Source organism: Malaya genurostris, chromosome 3 (genome assembly GCF_030247185.1).
Source record: "Malaya genurostris strain Urasoe2022 chromosome 3, Malgen_1.1, whole genome shotgun sequence".
In the NCBI taxonomy this organism is placed as follows: domain Eukaryota; kingdom Metazoa; phylum Arthropoda; class Insecta; order Diptera; family Culicidae; genus Malaya; species Malaya genurostris.
This window is the reverse complement of record NC_080572.1, coordinates 286,808,328-286,827,495: the sequence shown is the minus strand read 5'-3', so window position 1 is coordinate 286,827,495 and position 19,168 is coordinate 286,808,328. Positions and strand designations below refer to the sequence as shown.

Genomic DNA, 19,168 nt, shown 5'->3' with positions numbered 1-19,168 from the left:
TTATGCAGTTCAAATTTCCAGCAAGAATCGTATTGTACAGCTTTCGAACTTGTTTCGGACTACGTTTCGGTTGTTTCTGCTTCTTATATGATTCAAACGTTATTTAGCACGAAGAACATTTGACTTCGAAATGCCCACTTTTTTGGCCACATCCCGAACAGAAACCTTTTTCTTTTGCTCAAACGCCTTCAGTATACGTTTATCCAACTGAGGGTTAGCAGGACCTTTTTTTCGACCCGTTTTCGGTTTATCCTCAAAGGTGTTATCCTCGCCGAACTTCCTGATTGCATTTCGCACGGCTTTTTCACTTACTCCTTCCATTTTTGCTATCTTTCTCAGTGACAGTCCGCGTTCTGTGCACCATTTGTACACAATTTTTCTACGTTGTTCTGCTGAAAGTCCACGCATTCGAAACAAACTAATGAAAACGAATAAACAACTGCACAAGTGGTTAGAAAAGAGTGTAAACAACAGGACGTAGCCATAAAAATTGACAGATTCTGAACCATTGTGAAATGGCAGCGGTTTTTGGTTGCGTCCATACTTTCTGGGACAGTCTTTAGTTGAACCGATTCGCATCAACTTAGATTCTAATGAAAGTTTTAAAGGTCATTCATATTTTGTAATACTGCTGAGACTTACTTTTAAACCCAATATTCGAAGGGAAATTGTGATGGTATCAATATGTGGAAAAAATAGCTGAATTTTCCATTATTTTAGTATTTATTACTAGTTGTCCTTATACAGAATGTAAGTGTTACAATAGGAAGGCTTCTACGAGATTGTCATGCTTCATTTTATAGCTAGTAAATTTCTGAACATTAAACGAAAAACAAGACCAATAAAAATAGTTTACAACCTTGTCAGTTTCTTAGTATATTTAATATGTAAACACCGAATACTAACGTTACTTTCGATTTTGTTGCTCTGACTAAATCTTTTGTATAATTTTGAGTCTACTGATCTACCATAATAATGTATTGACTTACGTAGTAACAAAAGAGAAAATAGTACAATTGTTTTGAAATTTCCAGAAAATCTGTTCATCTGTCAGGAGTGACGTGTGCTGCAAGTGCTCGCCATTCCTGACAGTAAAAGGCGAGGCTTCGACAATAATCCGAACCAGAACTAGTCTTTTCTGAGGTCGCTTGTTACGACCAAGGAAACGAGTAACGATTTTTTTTCTCTCAGATCCGTTAAAAGTTCTTCTATAAGTCTACTACGAAGAATTACGTTTGGTTTTCATTAAAATTTGGAACAATCAATTTCATCTTGGCATTATATTTTCCTCCGTTCCGAAATTATCCGCAGGATTTCGCATGATTCGGACTTTTTCACGGCATCTTCGCTGCACACAGTCAGCATATTGAAGGAATGATCACCGGCACTGGAGGCAGTTGTATGTGAAGCCGAAGGTAGTAGCAACGAACTTTCGTTCGTTTCGGGATCCTCATCCAGGGCAGCTTGTTTGAACAGTTGTTTCGTGCTACCGGAACGGCTCTTGGACTGCAATTTGGGCACGGAGAGAAAGGATTTGTTGTTGCTGTTGTTACTGTTCTGGTTGTTGTTGTTGTTGTTCAGTGTATTTTGAACACTGTTGCTGCTGTTGCTGCTGCCGCCGGGGGCAGTGGAGAAAAATTTACTGCCCGAACTTGGGAGGTTTAGGTTGGCTTTCACATCACAATCGAGACTTAATTGACGGTATTCCGGTTTGTTGTTTTTCGAGATCCCTTTGGCCGTTGGTACAATCGTTGGGCAGGACATTTTCAACGTCGAGTCTGCCGTCGAGTCTTTCAGGCTGTGTTCGATATTATTTTCCTTCCAACTGTTGGTGTGTTTCAACGAATTGACCGCGAAATCATCACCGGTTTTTTGCTGTGTTTTGAACTCGTCTGTCGATGCTTTTCTTTCCACACTTTTGTTGAACAATGATTTGTTGATGTGTATTTTCTTATTGGCACTTTTATCGCTAGCATTATCATTGACAGTGCCTGGCGGTTCCAGATCATCTTCTTTTATATTATTTTCCGCTGTTTCATCGTAGGAATTTGCGTTTGAATACGAGTTACAAAGTGAAACGTTTTGATTGAAATACTGTACTGTTTGTCGTCGCTGTAAGTTCGATCGTTTCTCTAATACTGGCGTACTGTAGGTAAAATTTGACGGTAGTGAAGACACCTTCGTCAGTGGTCTTTTCTGTAGTTGCTTCTGGTCTTTTTCCAGCTGTAGACAAAGTGCTTGTTCTTCTTCGAATTCCTGTTCCCGTTCGAACTCCCGCTCCAGTTCCGTTTCGATATCGAGCTCATCTTCCATCTGTTTGTGGCTTTCCTCCAGGTGTTTCATCAAAACTGCCACCACCACATTGACTAGCACGAACTGAGCCATCAGCACAAAGATTACGAAAAATATCGGAGCAATTATGGTGCTGACGCAACAATTCTTCACACAATCGGCTGCATCATCGCAATCATCCCGCAGCGTATCCTTCATAATGCCATTCCAATTGTCACCGGTTGCAACCCGAAACAGTGTTAAAAATGCCATGCCAAAGTTGGCAAAGTGGGCATGTTCTCCCAGACCCTGGCACGGCAGCTCGTCCGAACATTCCAACCTTCCGAACAGTTCCACTCCCAGTGCAGCAAAAATGAAGAACAGTAGGAAAAACAGTAGACCAAGATTTCCCACCTGGAAAGGAATTGGAACGTTTCAGATGCGAATAATCAAGAAGATTCTTACTTACCTGTGGCAGTGCTTGCATAACCGTATCAAGTAGAGCTCTGATTCCTTTGGCCATTTTGAGCAATTTAAGAACCCGGGCAATTCTCAGCACTCGCATCACGCGAATGATCGTCGGGTTGATGGGGATGATGTTGGTTTCCAATTCCTCCAGAACAATTCCTACGATCGATAGAATCACGATTCCCACGTCCAGCTGGTTCCATTTGTCCTTCATGTAGATTTTCAATCCCAGGGCCAGCAGTTTCATGGCGGCTTCCAGTATGAATACCGCCGTGAAGAAGTAGTTGAAAATTTTCAGAGCATATTCCAGCGGCAGCGGCATCATGTAGTACTCCATGGCCATTGTCACCACGTTCAGTCCTATGACGGCGGCGATTGCCAGATCGAAATACTTCGACGTGACGACATTGTGGACAAACATGCGCAGCGGGGAATAGTTGGTATAGTACGGTGGCTCGTGCATTCCTGAAATTGATAAATAGTTCAAAAATGAAGTTTTTTTAAGATGCTCAAACAAATATCAGTTCATCTTTTATTCGTTGTTTTTTTTGAGAACAAGTTTCCACTGTATTTGAATCTTTTAAAATATGGGATTTAGAAGTAAGTTTCCAGTAATATTTATACCGGGAAGTTGAAATCGGAAATCGATTATCGATTGCGATGAAAATAAATATGCAGTGTTTATATTAATTGTTAACATTAACGTAATTATATTAATTGTAGAGGCTATGATTCTAGGTTCTAACACATGGATCAATAAGTCCCGAGACTAACAATGGAAACAACATTTTTTTTGCAAATTTTTTTTTATTCATCAACATAATCGCCTTTTAGGGTGATACAATGGTTTCAACGTTTTTCCAATTTTTCAATACCATGTTTATAAAAAAATTTATCTTTCGCTTCAAAATAAGCTTCAGTTTCAGCGATGACCTCCTCATGTGAGTCAAATCTTTTTCCCTAGAGCATTTTTTAAGATCAGCAAAGAGCCAGTAGTCACTGGGGGCTAAATCTGGCGAGAGTGGGGGGTGGAGAAGCAGATCAAAGCCCGATTCGTTCAATTTCGCCATTGTTTTCATCGACTTGGTTTTGTTCCATCGAAAGCAATCGCGGCACCCACTTGGAAAAATTCTTTTTCATGCTCAATTTTCCATGAAGGATAGTAAATACACTTCCATATGATATCTGTGTCATCTCAGCAATCTCACGGAGCTTCACTTTACGATCTTTCATTATAATTTTTGTCACTTCACTCACATTTTCCGGCTCCCACAGGTCTATCCGAGCGTTCCGCGTCATTTGTGTCGGTACGACCACGTTTAAACTCGGCGAACCACCGACAAATCGTTGCTTTTGATGGACAAGAGTCCGGATAACATTTTTCAATCCATTGTTTCGCTTGCACGGTGTTTTTACCCATTAAAAAACAATGTTTTATCAAAACACGAAACTCGGTTTTTTCCATTTTTTAAACAAACTACAAAACGACTTTACTCCAACCTCGATAACTCAGCTGTTTCTGGTCGGATCGACTTAAAATTTTGACCCATTTCAAGCAAAGGTTAGTACTCTAGAAAGACGTGGTTACTGGTTTACTACGAGCGCCATCTCTGCTTTTGTCTCGGGACTTATTGATCCATGTGATAGATACAATAAATATTTATTCTTCACAGAATTTGTAAAACAGCTCTATTTCAAATGTTTCTGCTTTAGATAGCCCATGCACAATTTTGACACAATCTCCAACATATCGACCGGTACTTTACGAATAAATGATTCAATATTGGTTTCCAGTGCGTCAATCGTTGCTGGTTTGTCCTTGTAAACATGAGGCTCAACATAGCCCCAAAAGAAATAGTCCAAAGGCGTTGAATCACACGATCTAGGCGGCAAATTGATGGGCTAATTGTTTCGCGTACCGTGTGGGATGTGGCACCGTCTTGTTGAAACCACATGTCCAATTCCTCCATTTTGGGGGAAAAATCGTCAATCAAGAAGTACGTTACGATGATGCCACCGGCCCAGTGACTTTTTTAGGATGCATTAGTAGCTCTTGCAATCTTGATAATTTTGCTAGTTGACGTATCCATTCAAACAGAAATGAGCTTCGTCACTGAACACAATTTTTCGATAAAAAAGTGGATCTTCCTCCAATTTTTCCAGCGCCAATTCCTGATTAAATTATAGACCAAATGACGATTCATTATTAAATCATAGACCAAACTGAACAAGTTTGACAAAGACAGAAGACACGATTCACGCGTGATCTGTCAAAAACAGTGTTACCAAACAGGCCAGCGGCGACGCCAACTGTATCGGCCACCGACCCGCCGTCGGAAACGGCGGCCTCTTACATACAAACCTGTAACCGCCTCGTTTGCCCGGTATACTCAAAGTAAGGTTTCTTTGCCTTGGTTAGGTTCGAACAAGCGGTAGCGAGGTCGGACAGCACGTGAACCATAACGATGTGGCGTAGCCGCATTAGATATTTTTTCATTTTCACTTAATAAACGGAAAATACCACATAGATTTCCCTCTATGCAATTGCTTTGATGCTTAGTAGCTAATAGTCAACAATTTTTCCTGGGAACTTCGTTCTGATGTTCATGAATCATCAATCTTTATTCAAGAAGTACAATTGTAGGTCAACAAAACGGGCATTAACGCTATCATCTTTAATTTGTCTTTATTTTAAATCAATTCCAATTACGATTTTAAGACGATTTCAGGATTCGGCGAAACGACCCTTTTGGCGAAATGGCTTTTAAAAAAACGGCTTTCGGCGAAATTACCCTGATCCGTCTCAAACATTACCCGCCATTTCTTTAACACTGTTCAGTTGGTTTCTCACATTACTTCATATTCTATTAATTATAATCATAGAATTCATATTGCATAAGCACATTATTTCCAAATACGCATTTATAGCCATCCACGTTGGGACAATATTTCCTTTTACCGCGCATAAACTAGTCAATAAATTAAAATCAAAATTATTTATTTTGTTTTCTTAACCAAAACCGGTAGCTACAGCGTTGGTAACTGTTGGTCGAAACCAGCAGTTGTTTAGCCTTGCTTGCCCAATAGTTGGAATCTACCTAAAATAGTTGGAATCTACCTATGTTTTCATCCACCAATCCCAGTTGTACAAAATGACGTCTACTTCTTGTTCGGCATAGGAGGCTTTGCGTCATGCATAAAAAACACCGCATCGTTCTGCGTAGTATGAAGAGAATTCTATAAATATAGGCTGCACAATATTTCTTTGCCTAGTTGATGTTTGACTGTGAATGAAACAAGTAGCTCGTACAGTGAGCTGATGATTGAATTTTATATGCGTTCACTCGCTGGATTGTCGCTTTTGCATTATGCGTTGGTGAAATTTCCTGTTGTTTGCGCAACGTCGTGTTCGCTTGAGTATCTTATATATCATCCAGTATTGAAGAACCGAATCAGCGTGGTTACCGATTCTTCTGGTATATCCCATGTATTTAGCATATTTTTGGTCGATTTTGCCATTAAAAATGCCTTACACTTCGCTTCCCGAGCTTTCAATTAACTTTGAATTCATCATAATTGACTTCTAGTTAAAGGACGTTATTCAAAAACTTAACAATGTAAAAATTTGTGGAAAGGGATCAAAATTGAATAGAATCAATGATCAAGAAAGAATATAATTGTCAATTTTATCATTCGCTAATAATCTAAACGCTTAAACTAGAGCAAGTTTGTAATTATTCAATTGAACGAGAGATTTCAGAATATTTCTCTCGGGTGCTGGTGACATTGCAACCTACAAAGTCACTGTTTGCGCTATTTTCCGTGGAAGAGTCTCTCTTCACCATATATTTTAATTGCCTAAAAGCCAGACATGCTATTACAAACTTTATTATATCGAACGGTTAAAAGTTTCACACGAATGGAAAATCCAAATTGAATTTTTGTCACATGCAAGAGAAGCATAGCATGCTAGGATGGGACCGGTATGCGAGTATCTTTTCGTTCGTTAACAAACGTACTCCTGTCTTGTCGCGTAACAGATTTTATATAAACCACTAACAAAAATGCAATATTTCTATCACCAAGCAGGCAACTCTGACAACACTGCCACTAAACTAGATTCGCTGGGAGCAAAAACGACGACAGTTTCCAAAGCGCATCGTCGTTCAAAACGAGTCATTTGTAGGTCGGAGATTTATTGTGTAAGTTGAAAAGTGAAGAATTATAATATAAACTATCAAATAATTTGTAGGATTTAATGTTTTGGATTCATCGTTAATCGCTAACCTAACACTTAAGGTGAAATGTAGCGGAATGCGAAAATCGCGTTTATGATCAATTATTCAAAAACTAGACCGATTTTCGAAAAACCAAAAACACTTAAGTTTTCGAAATCAAATTTATCATAAATAAGTATTCTCAGAATTTTGAAATTTTGCTTTGCCGAGCCGTAATTGGTTTTTGAAATGTATAAACGGTTACTGTTCCGTTCTACGAGGATGATTTCAGAACTGAAAAGTAGTGTTTGTAGCAGAATTTCACAAAGAATCTGAAAATGCAACTCAAAATTATAAAATATTAGCTAAAACAACCGAAATTGGAAAAAGTTTACATAAACTTTTCCGCATTTTTTTTATTGCTTGCACGCTGCTGTTTCGTATTGAGGTGGTGTGAGAAATGCACGGTGGGCACGGTGGCATTATATCGTGAGCAAAAATTACATATAAAATAATGACGCGAATTTATGCAGCATTGGGTTTTGTGTTGAAATAAAAACGAGTTGAATACAATAAAATGGGTATCGTTTATTTTCTAGGTAACTGTCATTTATAATGCTAATAATGTCCAATTCAGTTGAGTTCAATGCATTGATGTTGCTGAAGCGATAAAGCTTGGCTGTGTAATATCGTATAACGGGTATTATTTTAGATTGTAGCAATTTTTGTAGTAAAACTATATCTTCATCATTGACAAGCTACTGAATGAAATGAATACAAGCCAAGTATTATCGTTCATTAACCTGTGATACAAACAATGTGATAAAAATTGAGAGTCAGCTTCCAGCCAGTCAGCATGGAAAACTTATTGGAATTCATTGGTTTTTCAATTATTATGAATAAATACTTTTACGTAAATACTTTTACGTAAATTCTATCTCATCGGCGGGAAGAGCTTGGTGAACTACTGGCAAAGATATCGAAAATACTTGAATGTTCTCTTGTCTTCAATCGTTCTTTTGAAGAAGAATCCATGCTTGCAACTAAGCTCAGGCATATACATGGTTAGCAAGTTATTCAATACATATACATATAACTTCATGTTAGTCATTCATAATTACTAATGATTTATAGCTCTAGTATAAGAGTAATCGCTAACAATAACGATTGAATTAGCATATATTCAAAGTGTGAAGGATTCAAAAATCCATTACGTCCAGTCTTTTTTAGAAGCCAATATAACGAGAGGTAAACCCACTGCGCTCAATCATTGAAAAAAGTTCTTGTTTCTATGTGTCCGTTTTTCATGGTATGCTTTATGCGACGGTTCGTTCAACTGAAGCAGATAAAATTTTGCGCGCATTTTATGACGCTACATTTCACCTTAAGGGCTGAGGTCAGTAGGTCGCGTATAACCACGTGTCTCGCTCTGCGTATTACATTTCTCTCCATGCTCTCTCGCATATGTACAAAATGACTCTCGATGGGCCGGGTGACCAGAAAAGTGTAGATATTTTCGGTTCCAAGTTTGACTACATAACATAAAATCCAATAAAGCTACCGCTTGTTTGGCAGCCTTGTTTATTTCTCTCCCATTTTTCGTTACGTTACCAGGAAACTGGAGCGGAAAAAATGGCGCGTCTATAGAAATCGACTTATCTTCACAAAAATAACATTCACTTAATTTTTATCGCGACAACATATATGTTTTTATGCACTAATCGCATCTAAATTAAATTATCTAGACATTGTCAGGATAGATTGTTGATGCATGCTTTTGAAGGCGAGACATTCAATGAAAAAGTTGAAAGACGGCGTTTTCTGCTATGCAATTCTTCCTTCAGAAAAAAGAGTTTCTCGACCGCTAAAGTCAATGAAAGTCATTCTGAAATTTGTACAGCATAATCTGAATTAATTTCCTAAGAGATTGTCAGTTGGGTATTTTTTTCATATTCGTCACAGTTTCTGAGAAAATCAGATTTGAAGCGTGAAAATAGCTTTCTAAAACACCCCAAAATACTGTATTGGTGTAAATGATGACTCTTGATATGCAGTACCAATTTCATTCCTGACGAAAAGTTTGTAATGTAATCCATGTATGGGATTCAATAGTATCACGGATCATTAATCGAAGTAGCGGTAAAAAAGCGAATTATTTCCGAAATATGTATTCATCTTTTTTTTCAACTTGTCGATTTTCAATATGGGACTGATATGCAAGTATGTATGAGCGATTGCTGCCCAGTTTAAAACATTTTTTCAACGATTTCACAAGTTACTGAGAGGTAGTTAAATTAACCGCACTGCGAAAACCGGCGACCGGGAACTTTTGTACGAAGTATTGCATCGTGATGATTCAGGGGATGTTTGATAGAAGAAATTTGCGAAATTAGTAAGGCAGCTTCTGATCAGACAGTTTAGGTAAAAACCACAGAAACATTTGGAAAATTGATTGTTCGTAATTTGATAGGTGTAGTGAAAAGAGAGGTACGTGTGTTAGAGTGAGAGACGGAATAGAATAAATTTTATTCTATTCAATTTTATTCAATAAAATAAATTTTGTAAATCATACCTCAATAATTTTCTGAAAATTTCAAATCTGATAATCGATTTGATTTTGGTGTGTAAACATGTTTGCGCTATTTTTATCGAATGCACCGTTTAGTAATATCACACGAGAAGGATACTTGTTAATAAAAACCGCAGTAATGGTAGTATTCGCGCGCGGCTCAGTATATTCCGGTTTCAAGATGCTCGGATGCACCACTAAACTCATAGGCTTCCCGAGAGAACATTTCAACAATATCCGAAACTGAAGTCCCGGGAAGTATTGATCCTTAGTTTTTATTTGTGGAAACAGAAAGAAAAATTTTAAATACTATCGCGTAACGAATGAAAACTATTTTTTTTTCTAAATAAAATTACCTGCTACAAAATAAACGAATGAATAGGATTTAGACAAAATAGTTGATTCATTGTTGTGATATATACTATGAATTATATCAAATCATTACTAGGTCCACAGATTTCATGCGCGTCTTGATTGCTTATTATTTCCTTTTTACTATTCTAATTATTTATGGTTGGTATGGTTGATCTGGGCAGCCGGCTACCGAGAAAAAAATATTAATTTATCAAACAAACAAGTAACACGTCCTGCTATTTATTCAATAGATCGATGTAAACTTTTCTTTAAGTTTCGTCTTAGACTCGCCAGTGCAGAGCAGTTCAAATTGAACTGCTTAATGCAAACTTAAACAGTTCAACTAGAACCGCTAAGCAGACGAAACGTAAAGAAAAGTAAAAACGGTTATGTACTTTAAGCACAAACTTAGGTTTACCCCTAAATGACCATATCTGAATCGGCCATTATTAGCCGAAAATAACGTTTTCGTTCGGCACGTCAGCAAAGACATGGCACTTCGGTGTCAATTAATAAGTGTTTTGCAAATAGCATTAACATTACGTCTGCTTAGCGGTTCAAGTTGAACTGTTTAAGTTCCCATTAAGCAGTTCAATTTGAACTGCTCTGCACTGGCGAGTCTAAGACGAAACGTAAAGAAAAGTAAAAACGGTTATGTGCCCTAAGCACAAACTTAGGTTTACCCCTAAATGATACCGATGTATGCTATCTCTGTTATTAACATTGTAATATTAACGGATCTGTGCAATAGTTGAAATTTTTCATTCAATTTATAATCTTGAAAGACAAGTAATAACATAGAAGAAGATAAAATACCACGTAAAACTTTTTTCAGAAGCTATCTGGAAATTGATAAGTTGAATAAAGGGATAAGTTTAATAAAGGGACAATGAAGGGATAATTTAGTAAAATAGAGTGATCAGATTTACGGAAGTTGAAAAAATCTGATAGATAAAAGGAAAGAGAAACTCCATTTGTCGCCTTTTACGGCACCCAGAGGATCTATTTTTGGTGAAGTTTTAATGTGGAACACATTTTTGTTTTCTATATAGTGGTGCAAACTAGAAACTCAAGAAATATACACGTAGAAATGTGGTCAGGTTTTGAACAATTACAGCTCAGTCAATTTTGTATCAATTATTAATATCATGTCACCATTTGATTGGAAATATTTCTACGTATTGATTTTAATGTTCATAGCCATGTATTTTTAATTGTATATCATTAAAATGTTGATTATTAGCTAGCAGTGTCATATTTTGTCTGCAAAAAATCTCCGGCATACCGGATTTCCCTGCCATAGTCGACGGTTTTGAAGGAGTAAGCGATATATCAAAGGGAAAGCAGCGCTCTGATTGGTGAATCGAATCAAAAGCGAAGCTGTTGGAAGCACGCGAAGCTATAAATATAAGCAAAATTATAGCTAACGTTTCAGTCCTACACGTAGCTTGCTAGAGGTAGGTTGTTACTAGACAGCAAGACAGAAAGTGCCATAAAATGATTTGAAGCTTTAATTGCTATGCCCTGATCGTGTGTCATGAAAGATTGGATGAAATCCCATGTTATGTCGTTTCGCCTGAGAAATTGACAACTACCCCAGGGTAAATTTTGAGTGCATAAGATTAATTTCTTATCTATATAAGATGAACTCGATTGATAATGAGAAATATTTTATCGCTTCAACCGTATTCGCACAATGGTAGTAATGGTAGAGAAACGCTATAAAAATAACTGCTTGCATAAAAAAAATGAACACAAGCTTGGCGAAGAGAAGCTTAATATCGAAATCCGTATCGCAAGTATGTACAAAAATATAATTGCATATATTTGGGCTATTGATGTAATTTCGTCGTCTATAAAACAAATGCAAATCACGACAAATAGAGTCTATATTCTGGGTCCGCGTGTTCGGTGTTGGTTCATAATGAAGACTAAGCAGACTCTCGTGCATTTGCGGATTCAAAAGTGTGACGATTAATTAAAAATGTCGATCATTAAAAATTTTGGTTGCCTTGTTCCACATCAATGGCTCGAACAACCCTATGGGGCTGATCCTTGGAATCCGCCGGATTCCATACGGCATCTAGGCTGGTACTGTCCGGAAGATTATAATAGGTACTACCTATCCCCTACCCCTAGTGGACTCCAGCTCGTTAAATTTCAAATTGCCGAAAACTTCTTGAGTTATACTTAACTGTGTTGTGAGCTAAGTACTGGAAACTTGAACATTCAACGTGAGGAAAACGACACGTTTATTGCACAGATCAAGGACTTCAATTTGTAGCACAGCTCTGCAGTTTACGGCAAGACAGTTTTGCAGAAGGCTTAGTGAACCTAGTAAAGGGTGATTTTTTAAGAGCTTGAGAACTTTTTTAAACAATAAAACGCATAAAATTTGCAAAATCTCATCGGTTCTTTATTTTAAACGTTAGATTGGTACATGACATTTACTTTTTTAAGATAATTTCATTTAAATGTTGACCGCGGCTGCGTCTTAGGTGGTCCATTCGGAAAGTTCAATTTTGGGCAACTTTTTCGAGCATTTCGGCCGGAATAGCCCGAATTTCTTCGGAAATGTTGTCTTCCAAAGCTGGAATAGTTACTGGCTTATTTCTGTAGACTTTAGACTTGACGTAGCCCCACAAAAAATAGTCTAAAGGCGTCAAATCGCATGATCTTGGTGGCCAACTTACCGGTCCATTTCTTGAGATGAATTGTTCTCCGAAGTTTTCCCTCAAAATGGCCATAGAATCGCGAGCTGTGTGGCATGTAGCGCCATCTTGTTGAAACCACATGTCAACCAAGTTCAGTTCTTCCATTTTTGGCAACAAAAAGTTTGTTAGCATCGAACGATAGCGATCGCCATTCACTGTAACGTTGCGTCCAACAGCATCTTTGAAAAAATACGGTCCAATGATTCCACCAGCGTACAAACCACACCAAACAGTGCATTTTTCGGGATGCATGGGCAGTTCTTGAACGGCTTCTGGTTGCTCTTCACTCCAAATGCGGCAATTTTGCTTATTTACGTAGCCATTCAACCAGAAATGAGCCTCATCGCTGAACAAAATTTGTCGATAAAAAAGCGGATTTTCCGAATGGACCACCTAAGACGCAGCCGCAGTCAACATTTAAATGAAATTATCTTCAAAAAGTAAATGTCATGTACCAATCTAACGTTTAAAATAAAGAACCGATGAGATTTTGCAAATTTTATGCGTTTTATTGTTTAAAAAAGTTCTCAAGCTCTTAAAAAATCACCCTTTATTTAAGTATTTATATGCATACGTGGTATCTAACAATATTACTTACGTCTTCTCTTTTTCTCCATCTGCAAAGCTCGTTTAGCAGCTCGACGAATTTTCTCCTCCTTCTCCTGTTCCTCGCGGCATCTGTGGAAGTTCTCCACCACAACTCCAACGAACATGTTCAAAACAAAGAATCCCACAAGAAGGATGAATGCGATAAAGTACAACAGCCGCCATTCATTATAGTTGACAATTGGCTGTGGAAAGAAAAAAAAAACGTTTGTCATTAGCCTAACCTCCAGCTCTGAAATGGTCTTACCTGCTGATCTACGCCTACTGCGTCCAGTCCGGTGTACATGATGTTGACCCAGCCGTCACGTGACGACAGTACGAACAGGGACATCAGCGCCTTGCCAAGATCATCGAAATTATATTTTCGATTTATCCACACATTACCGTCGATCCGTTTGCATTCGTCTTTAGTCCGCACGCCTTTGATGTTTTCGCCTTCACAATAGAAAAATGTGCCTTTGAAGAGCTGCAATGGAAAAGTGTGTGTGTTTTTTTTGGTTTCCACCGAACTTGTTACTTAGCGAACGGTACCTGAACTCCTAGGATACCGAAAATAATGAAAAATGTGCAACATATTAGCACTATATTTCCGATGGGGCGTAGCGATGACAGCAGCGTTTGTACAACCAGTTTCAATCCGGGAGCTCTGTTGATAACCCGCAATGGACGCAGCGATCGTAGAAGTCGGAAAACCTGGAGACAACGAGAAAACGGTAATCAAATTTAACTCTGAGGATTCTGAGAGTTTACCCGTAGTATGCCGAATATTCTGGGACTCGATTCACTAATCAGAGACATCAGTAGATCTATGATCGAGATGATAACCAGTGAACCGTCCATGATGTTCCAACCGGAAGTAAAATATGCGTCTGGTCCGTAGAACATTCCGGTGGCTACAACCTGTAACAAAAGGAGATTCGTAAACGCGATCCGTTCCTACCTACTATCGAGATCATACTTTGATAAACATTTCGACTGCAAACACCACCGTGAACACATAGTTCGCCGTTGACAGAAAGTATCGCTCCGGACAGTTGGGTGGTATGTTGGGTCTTTCCATAGCCAATGTTATGCAGTTCAGTGCAATAAACAGCAGGATCACATTATCGAACCATTTCTGATTCACGAACCAGCTACACATCTGACGGAATCTATTCGTCCGAAGAAAGAAACACGAACTTCAATTGGGATTCAGTGTAATCACGACCAACAACTTACCGGTTGTCCCCGGGAAATATGTACAGAGTGTACAAATCCCGTTCCTCCACAAAATTATGAGGCGTTACATAACGGAAGAACTGCTTCAACCGTCCTTTGGACTTTTTCTTCTGTCTTGCGGGTGAAACCTCCACGGTGGAGTTCTGGACTTGTTCAACCGTATCCGGTGCGGCTGCCGGTTGATTGTTGTTCTTGCTGAGTTCTTCCTGAATCTTTCGCAGTTCAAAGTTGTGCAGTGCCACGCGGGAATGCTTCCGATATGTTTGCTCGATCGCCGACATTCGACGGGCATTGTTCGGACTTCGGATGTCACTCAATCGTAGCGAGTTTTTCCGATCGAAAAAGAACTGATCGTTTTCATTGTACGGATATTTGGAGTAAGACGTGGCGCTTATGTTGCTGGCTATGCTGCCCGTATTGCTTCCCATGCGAACCGAGGACGACCTTCTGGTGGAGTTTCTCCGCGAAACACTATGTTTATCCCGTTGAGTGTCATTCTGAATGCGGTAGGTTTTCTGAAGTAGAGTGTTGTTTTTTCGAATGTTGGATAGTGTTTGTCCTGTAAAAAAACAATCGTTCTAATTATTAACGATATTTCTTAGTGCCTAAACTTGTCACCTCTTCCGTTGTTCAGGACTTCCTTCTCTTTCAGTGCATTGTTTTGTAATTTTAAGCTGCATTTTCGTGAAATTCCATGTTTTTCCTGTGTCTCACTCAAGCTTGATTGTCGACCACGATTGCCGGTTGATTGTCGGTACTCATTCGGAGTGTTGTGAGATTTTTCAGACTTTCTTCGAATTTCATTGAACACGGGTGTCCCTTCTAGGAAGGATCGATCATCTATTGCTTTCAGAGAACCAAGAACCGGCGGTGGTTTGAGTAGTGTTGCACTTTCGCCTCTCTCCGATTGCATGTTTTCCCAATCTCGGAAACCGCTTCCCACTTCCAGGGTTCCATTCGGAGAGTCCTGTGGGGTGGCAGCCGTTGTCGTTATAATGGGAGCGTCTATGTGCTGCAGGTTGTACAGTGTTAGTGGTTCGCATTTTTTCTACGAAAGAAAGCCAAAGCCTACTGTTTTTATTTTGGTCAGGTTAATATATTTTATTTCATGGTACCTTTTTGGTTGCGTGTGGATCAACGGAGTTTAGGATGTCTTTGTCTGAGTTTAATTTCGGTATGGATAAGTTTATATCATAATCCGGTTGTAGTAAACGTTGTTTCTGAATGTTGCATTTAATATCTCTGATCTGTCGTATTCAATAAAACGGTTATGACAGCAAAAAATCAACAAAAGTCAACAAACCTTTCGCAATTCTTCTGCACTGAACCACTTCCCTCGGGCTTCGTTGTAGCTGTCGCTGGTGGTTGACTCGGAGAAGCTTTTAGGATCGTCAAAAATATCGCTATTTTGTTCTTGTGCGGCCAACGATTCGGCATTCAATTTAGCTTTGACAAGTTCGCGTTGTTCACGTTCTCGTCTCTCGTTCCTCTGAAAGAAGAAGCATTATCAAATGAACAAAACTGTAATATCGTCTATCGGTTATCTAATTACTCACCTCCGAGCTGAATCCTTCGACTAAAATGGCTACCAGTAAATTGAACAGCACGTAGTTCCCGAATGTCATCAGGGTGACAAAGTATAATGCTGCCCAGTGGCTTGTTTTTTCCATTCCATTGAACAGAACGACGTTCCAGTCCTCTTGGGTAAGGATCTGAACGGTGAAAAAAACAGCATTATTTTCAACATTCGAAACGTTCGGAGCGATCACGACAACAAGAAGTAACGTTAAACAGCAGCATAGAAAGATTCCAGTCCATGCAAGTATTATCAAATGGAAGAACTAAGCATTCATCGCAAGACATTGTAAAGGACAATTGAATGTCAACACATTCTCAAGTCGAACGAACAGACAAAGGAGGTTAGTGTAAGAAGAATGAAATTGTACTAGTTCAGCTTCTGGGTTTCGAATTGGGCTGCAATTTTTCTACTTGAAGTATCATTCATCCTAATTTACACCTGAAAACTTCTGTCCAAGTCTCAGCTGATTGACGTCAGCTACCGTAGCAGGATTTCGACTACGCTTAGATAGTGTGACATAAATAAAAATTTTCAATCTACTAATACAATACGATCTATCTCAGGCACGCACCCAGAAAAAAAATTTCAGGAGGTGTTTCCATCATATAGGGGAGACCGGGGTTAAATCGGACACTTTTTGGCAATTGAAAAAAACATCCATTAAAACGGGGATTTTCCCCAAGTCATCTCTACCGCATCATCTCCAAGCGCGTTAACAAAGTCAATTCATAAATCGAAATAATAGCAGGTTTATGAGATATTTAGGCTGTCCGGTTTAACCACGAGCCCGATCTAGCCCCTGTCTACCCTAATAATTTTTTGAGTTTCGCGGGAAGGGGGTCTGTATACGCGCCTGATCTGTCTACAAAACTGGAAAAAATGACATCTACAGTCTTGAAAAATTATTTAGATCTCGACAGAAAAAGACCCTGAGAAATCACGGCAATTGGTTCAATACATTGTGCAGCCCGAGAAGTTTGTTTCATTATTGCCGAATTTTCAGCAAATCGTAATATATAAAAATTTTCTGATTTTCTGATAACGATATTGGAACAGTGACTTCTGTTCGGTGTTGCGAAATTATGTTGGGAAAAAATTAAAATTGTTCACAAGTGATTTTAGACAAAAAAATCATCAATCAGTACTGATTTTTCGACAACGCGATTCTCACTGAAACTGATTTCGTATGGCAAAAAATCAGTTGTGAAAAGTTCACTAGCGAACATTCAGCTCGATGATATTCAAGAAAAAAATGCATTTAGCTTGAATGACGGACGCAGATGTAACAGGAGTGCAGACCTCCTACTGCGCCTACTGTGTGTTCGAGACTTGCTGACAATGATGCGCTCCTGTTACTTCTATGAATCAAATTCATGCTAAATAACGTTTTATCGGGTTTAATCTAAATTGTGCAGTGTAGTCAGCCAGCTGAAATTGAAACAGCCTTTCGTCGCTATAATCACAATTTGGAATGTGACAGAAATATGAAATTCATGAATGAAAATATCGGAAAAGATTTTTTTCAGAAAATCTCTCAAACTGATTTTTTCACGAGTGATTGTGAAATGAATTTTTTGTGATCATGGTTTTCCTAACACTGCCGCTGAGTACCCAAGTAACAAATTTTGTTACTCTGGCTAATTTATGCCTAGTCTGCAACCAGAAATTTGAGTGATTGTTACTAACATCTAATCATTTGCGTGACTCAGAATGCGCAGTTTATACTAGTTGCTAAGTCGGCTTATTCTTAAGTTGTCGTTACGTTGTCATGCCATACTGAAATAGCTTATTTTCCAGAACATGAAAATAACTTATTTTCAAGTAAACTAGTTGAAACTTGGTTACCATCGACATTATAAACATGGAATGTATTCAGAATGCTTTTCTATCAATAAAGACTGTTCCAGAAAGTATGGACGCAACCAAAAACCGCTGCCATTTCGCAATGGTTCAGAGTCTGTCAATTTTTATGACTGCGTCCTGTTGTTTACACTCTTCTCTAACCACTTGTGCAGTTGTTTATTCGTTTTCATTAGTTTGTTTCGTTAGTTTGTGCACTGAACGCGGACTGTCACTGAGAAAGATAGCAAAAATGAAAGGAGTAAGTGAAAAAGCCGTGCGAAATCAGGAAGTTCGGTGAGGATAACACCTTTGAGGATAAACCGAACACGGGTCGAAAAAAAGATCCTGCTAAACTCTAGTTGGATAAACGTATAGTGAAGGCGTTCGAGTAGAAGACGGAGGTTTCGATTCGGATTGTGGCCAAAAAAGTGGGTACTTCGAAGTCAAATGTTCTTCGTGCTAAAGAACGTTTGAATTTTCGAACCTATAAAAAGCAGAAACAACCAAAACGTAGTCCGAAACAAGAAGCATCGATCAGGCCGAGGGTTCGAATGCTGTACAATACGATTCTTGCTGGAAATAATCATGGACGACGAAACCTACGTGAAACTCGATTACAAATCCTTGCCGGGACCACAATATTATACGGTGCGAGAAGGGCAAGTGTTAAACCAGTCCGAGACATCGATTGAAGTCGACAAAATTGGTAAGAAAGCTATGGTCTGGCAAGCAGTTTGTAGCTGCGGGAAGATTTCGAAATCCTTCATCACCACTGCTTCAATGAACAGCGAAATATACATCAAGGAATGTTTACAGAAACGACTTCTACCCATGATTCGAAGCCACAAGGATCCTGTTGTCTTCTGGTCAGATAGAATGGTATACTACCAAAAATGTCACTTTCGTCCCAAAATACATGAATCCACCAAATGCCAACAACTTCAACCAATTGAGGAGTTTTGGGCATTAACGAAGGCACATCTTAGGAAACATGTCTCGGCAGTCGGAACCATTCAACAGTTCGAAAAAGATTGGAAAAAAGTGTCAAAACTTGTCGCCAAGAAGTCTGTACGGAATTTAATGAGGAACGTTCACAAGAAGGTGCGCCAGCTAGTCTACAATAGCTAAGTAGCAAATGTTGAGAATAATATTCTGTTGTTGTAGTCTAATATTATCAGTATATCGAATACAATTTGAATATCTAACACTTGTAAATTATTTACAGCGAAATCAAAGTGCGTCCATACTTTCTGGGACAGTCTTTAACTAGCCGTCCTGTCGAACTTCGTCTAACCCAAAAAATATTTGTTCAAATTTATGTTTTCGGACA

General features: G+C 38.7%; 1 protein-coding gene across 1 annotated transcript in view; it reads right to left on the bottom strand.

Annotated features, from left to right (window-relative positions):
• Positions 1-704: 704 nt before the first annotated feature.
• LOC131434376 (uncharacterized) overlaps positions 705-19,168 on the bottom strand; it is a 108,563-nt gene continuing 90,099 nt past the window's right edge. Inside the window, exons 28-39 of the mRNA XM_058601044.1 lie at positions 15,974-16,258; positions 15,721-15,906; positions 15,533-15,664; positions 15,036-15,465; positions 14,418-14,976; positions 14,158-14,350; positions 13,950-14,099; positions 13,731-13,892; positions 13,447-13,665; positions 13,192-13,384; positions 2,741-3,204; positions 705-2,685 (exon numbers count right to left, since the gene is read on the bottom strand). Coding sequence (XP_058457027.1) covers positions 1,279-2,685; positions 2,741-3,204; positions 13,192-13,384; positions 13,447-13,665; positions 13,731-13,892; positions 13,950-14,099; positions 14,158-14,350; positions 14,418-14,976; positions 15,036-15,465; positions 15,533-15,664; positions 15,721-15,906; positions 15,974-16,258 — 4,380 coding nt within the window. The 3' untranslated portion in view covers positions 705-1,278. The remainder of the gene's footprint in view (positions 2,686-2,740; positions 3,205-13,191; positions 13,385-13,446; positions 13,666-13,730; positions 13,893-13,949; positions 14,100-14,157; positions 14,351-14,417; positions 14,977-15,035; positions 15,466-15,532; positions 15,665-15,720; positions 15,907-15,973; positions 16,259-19,168) is intronic.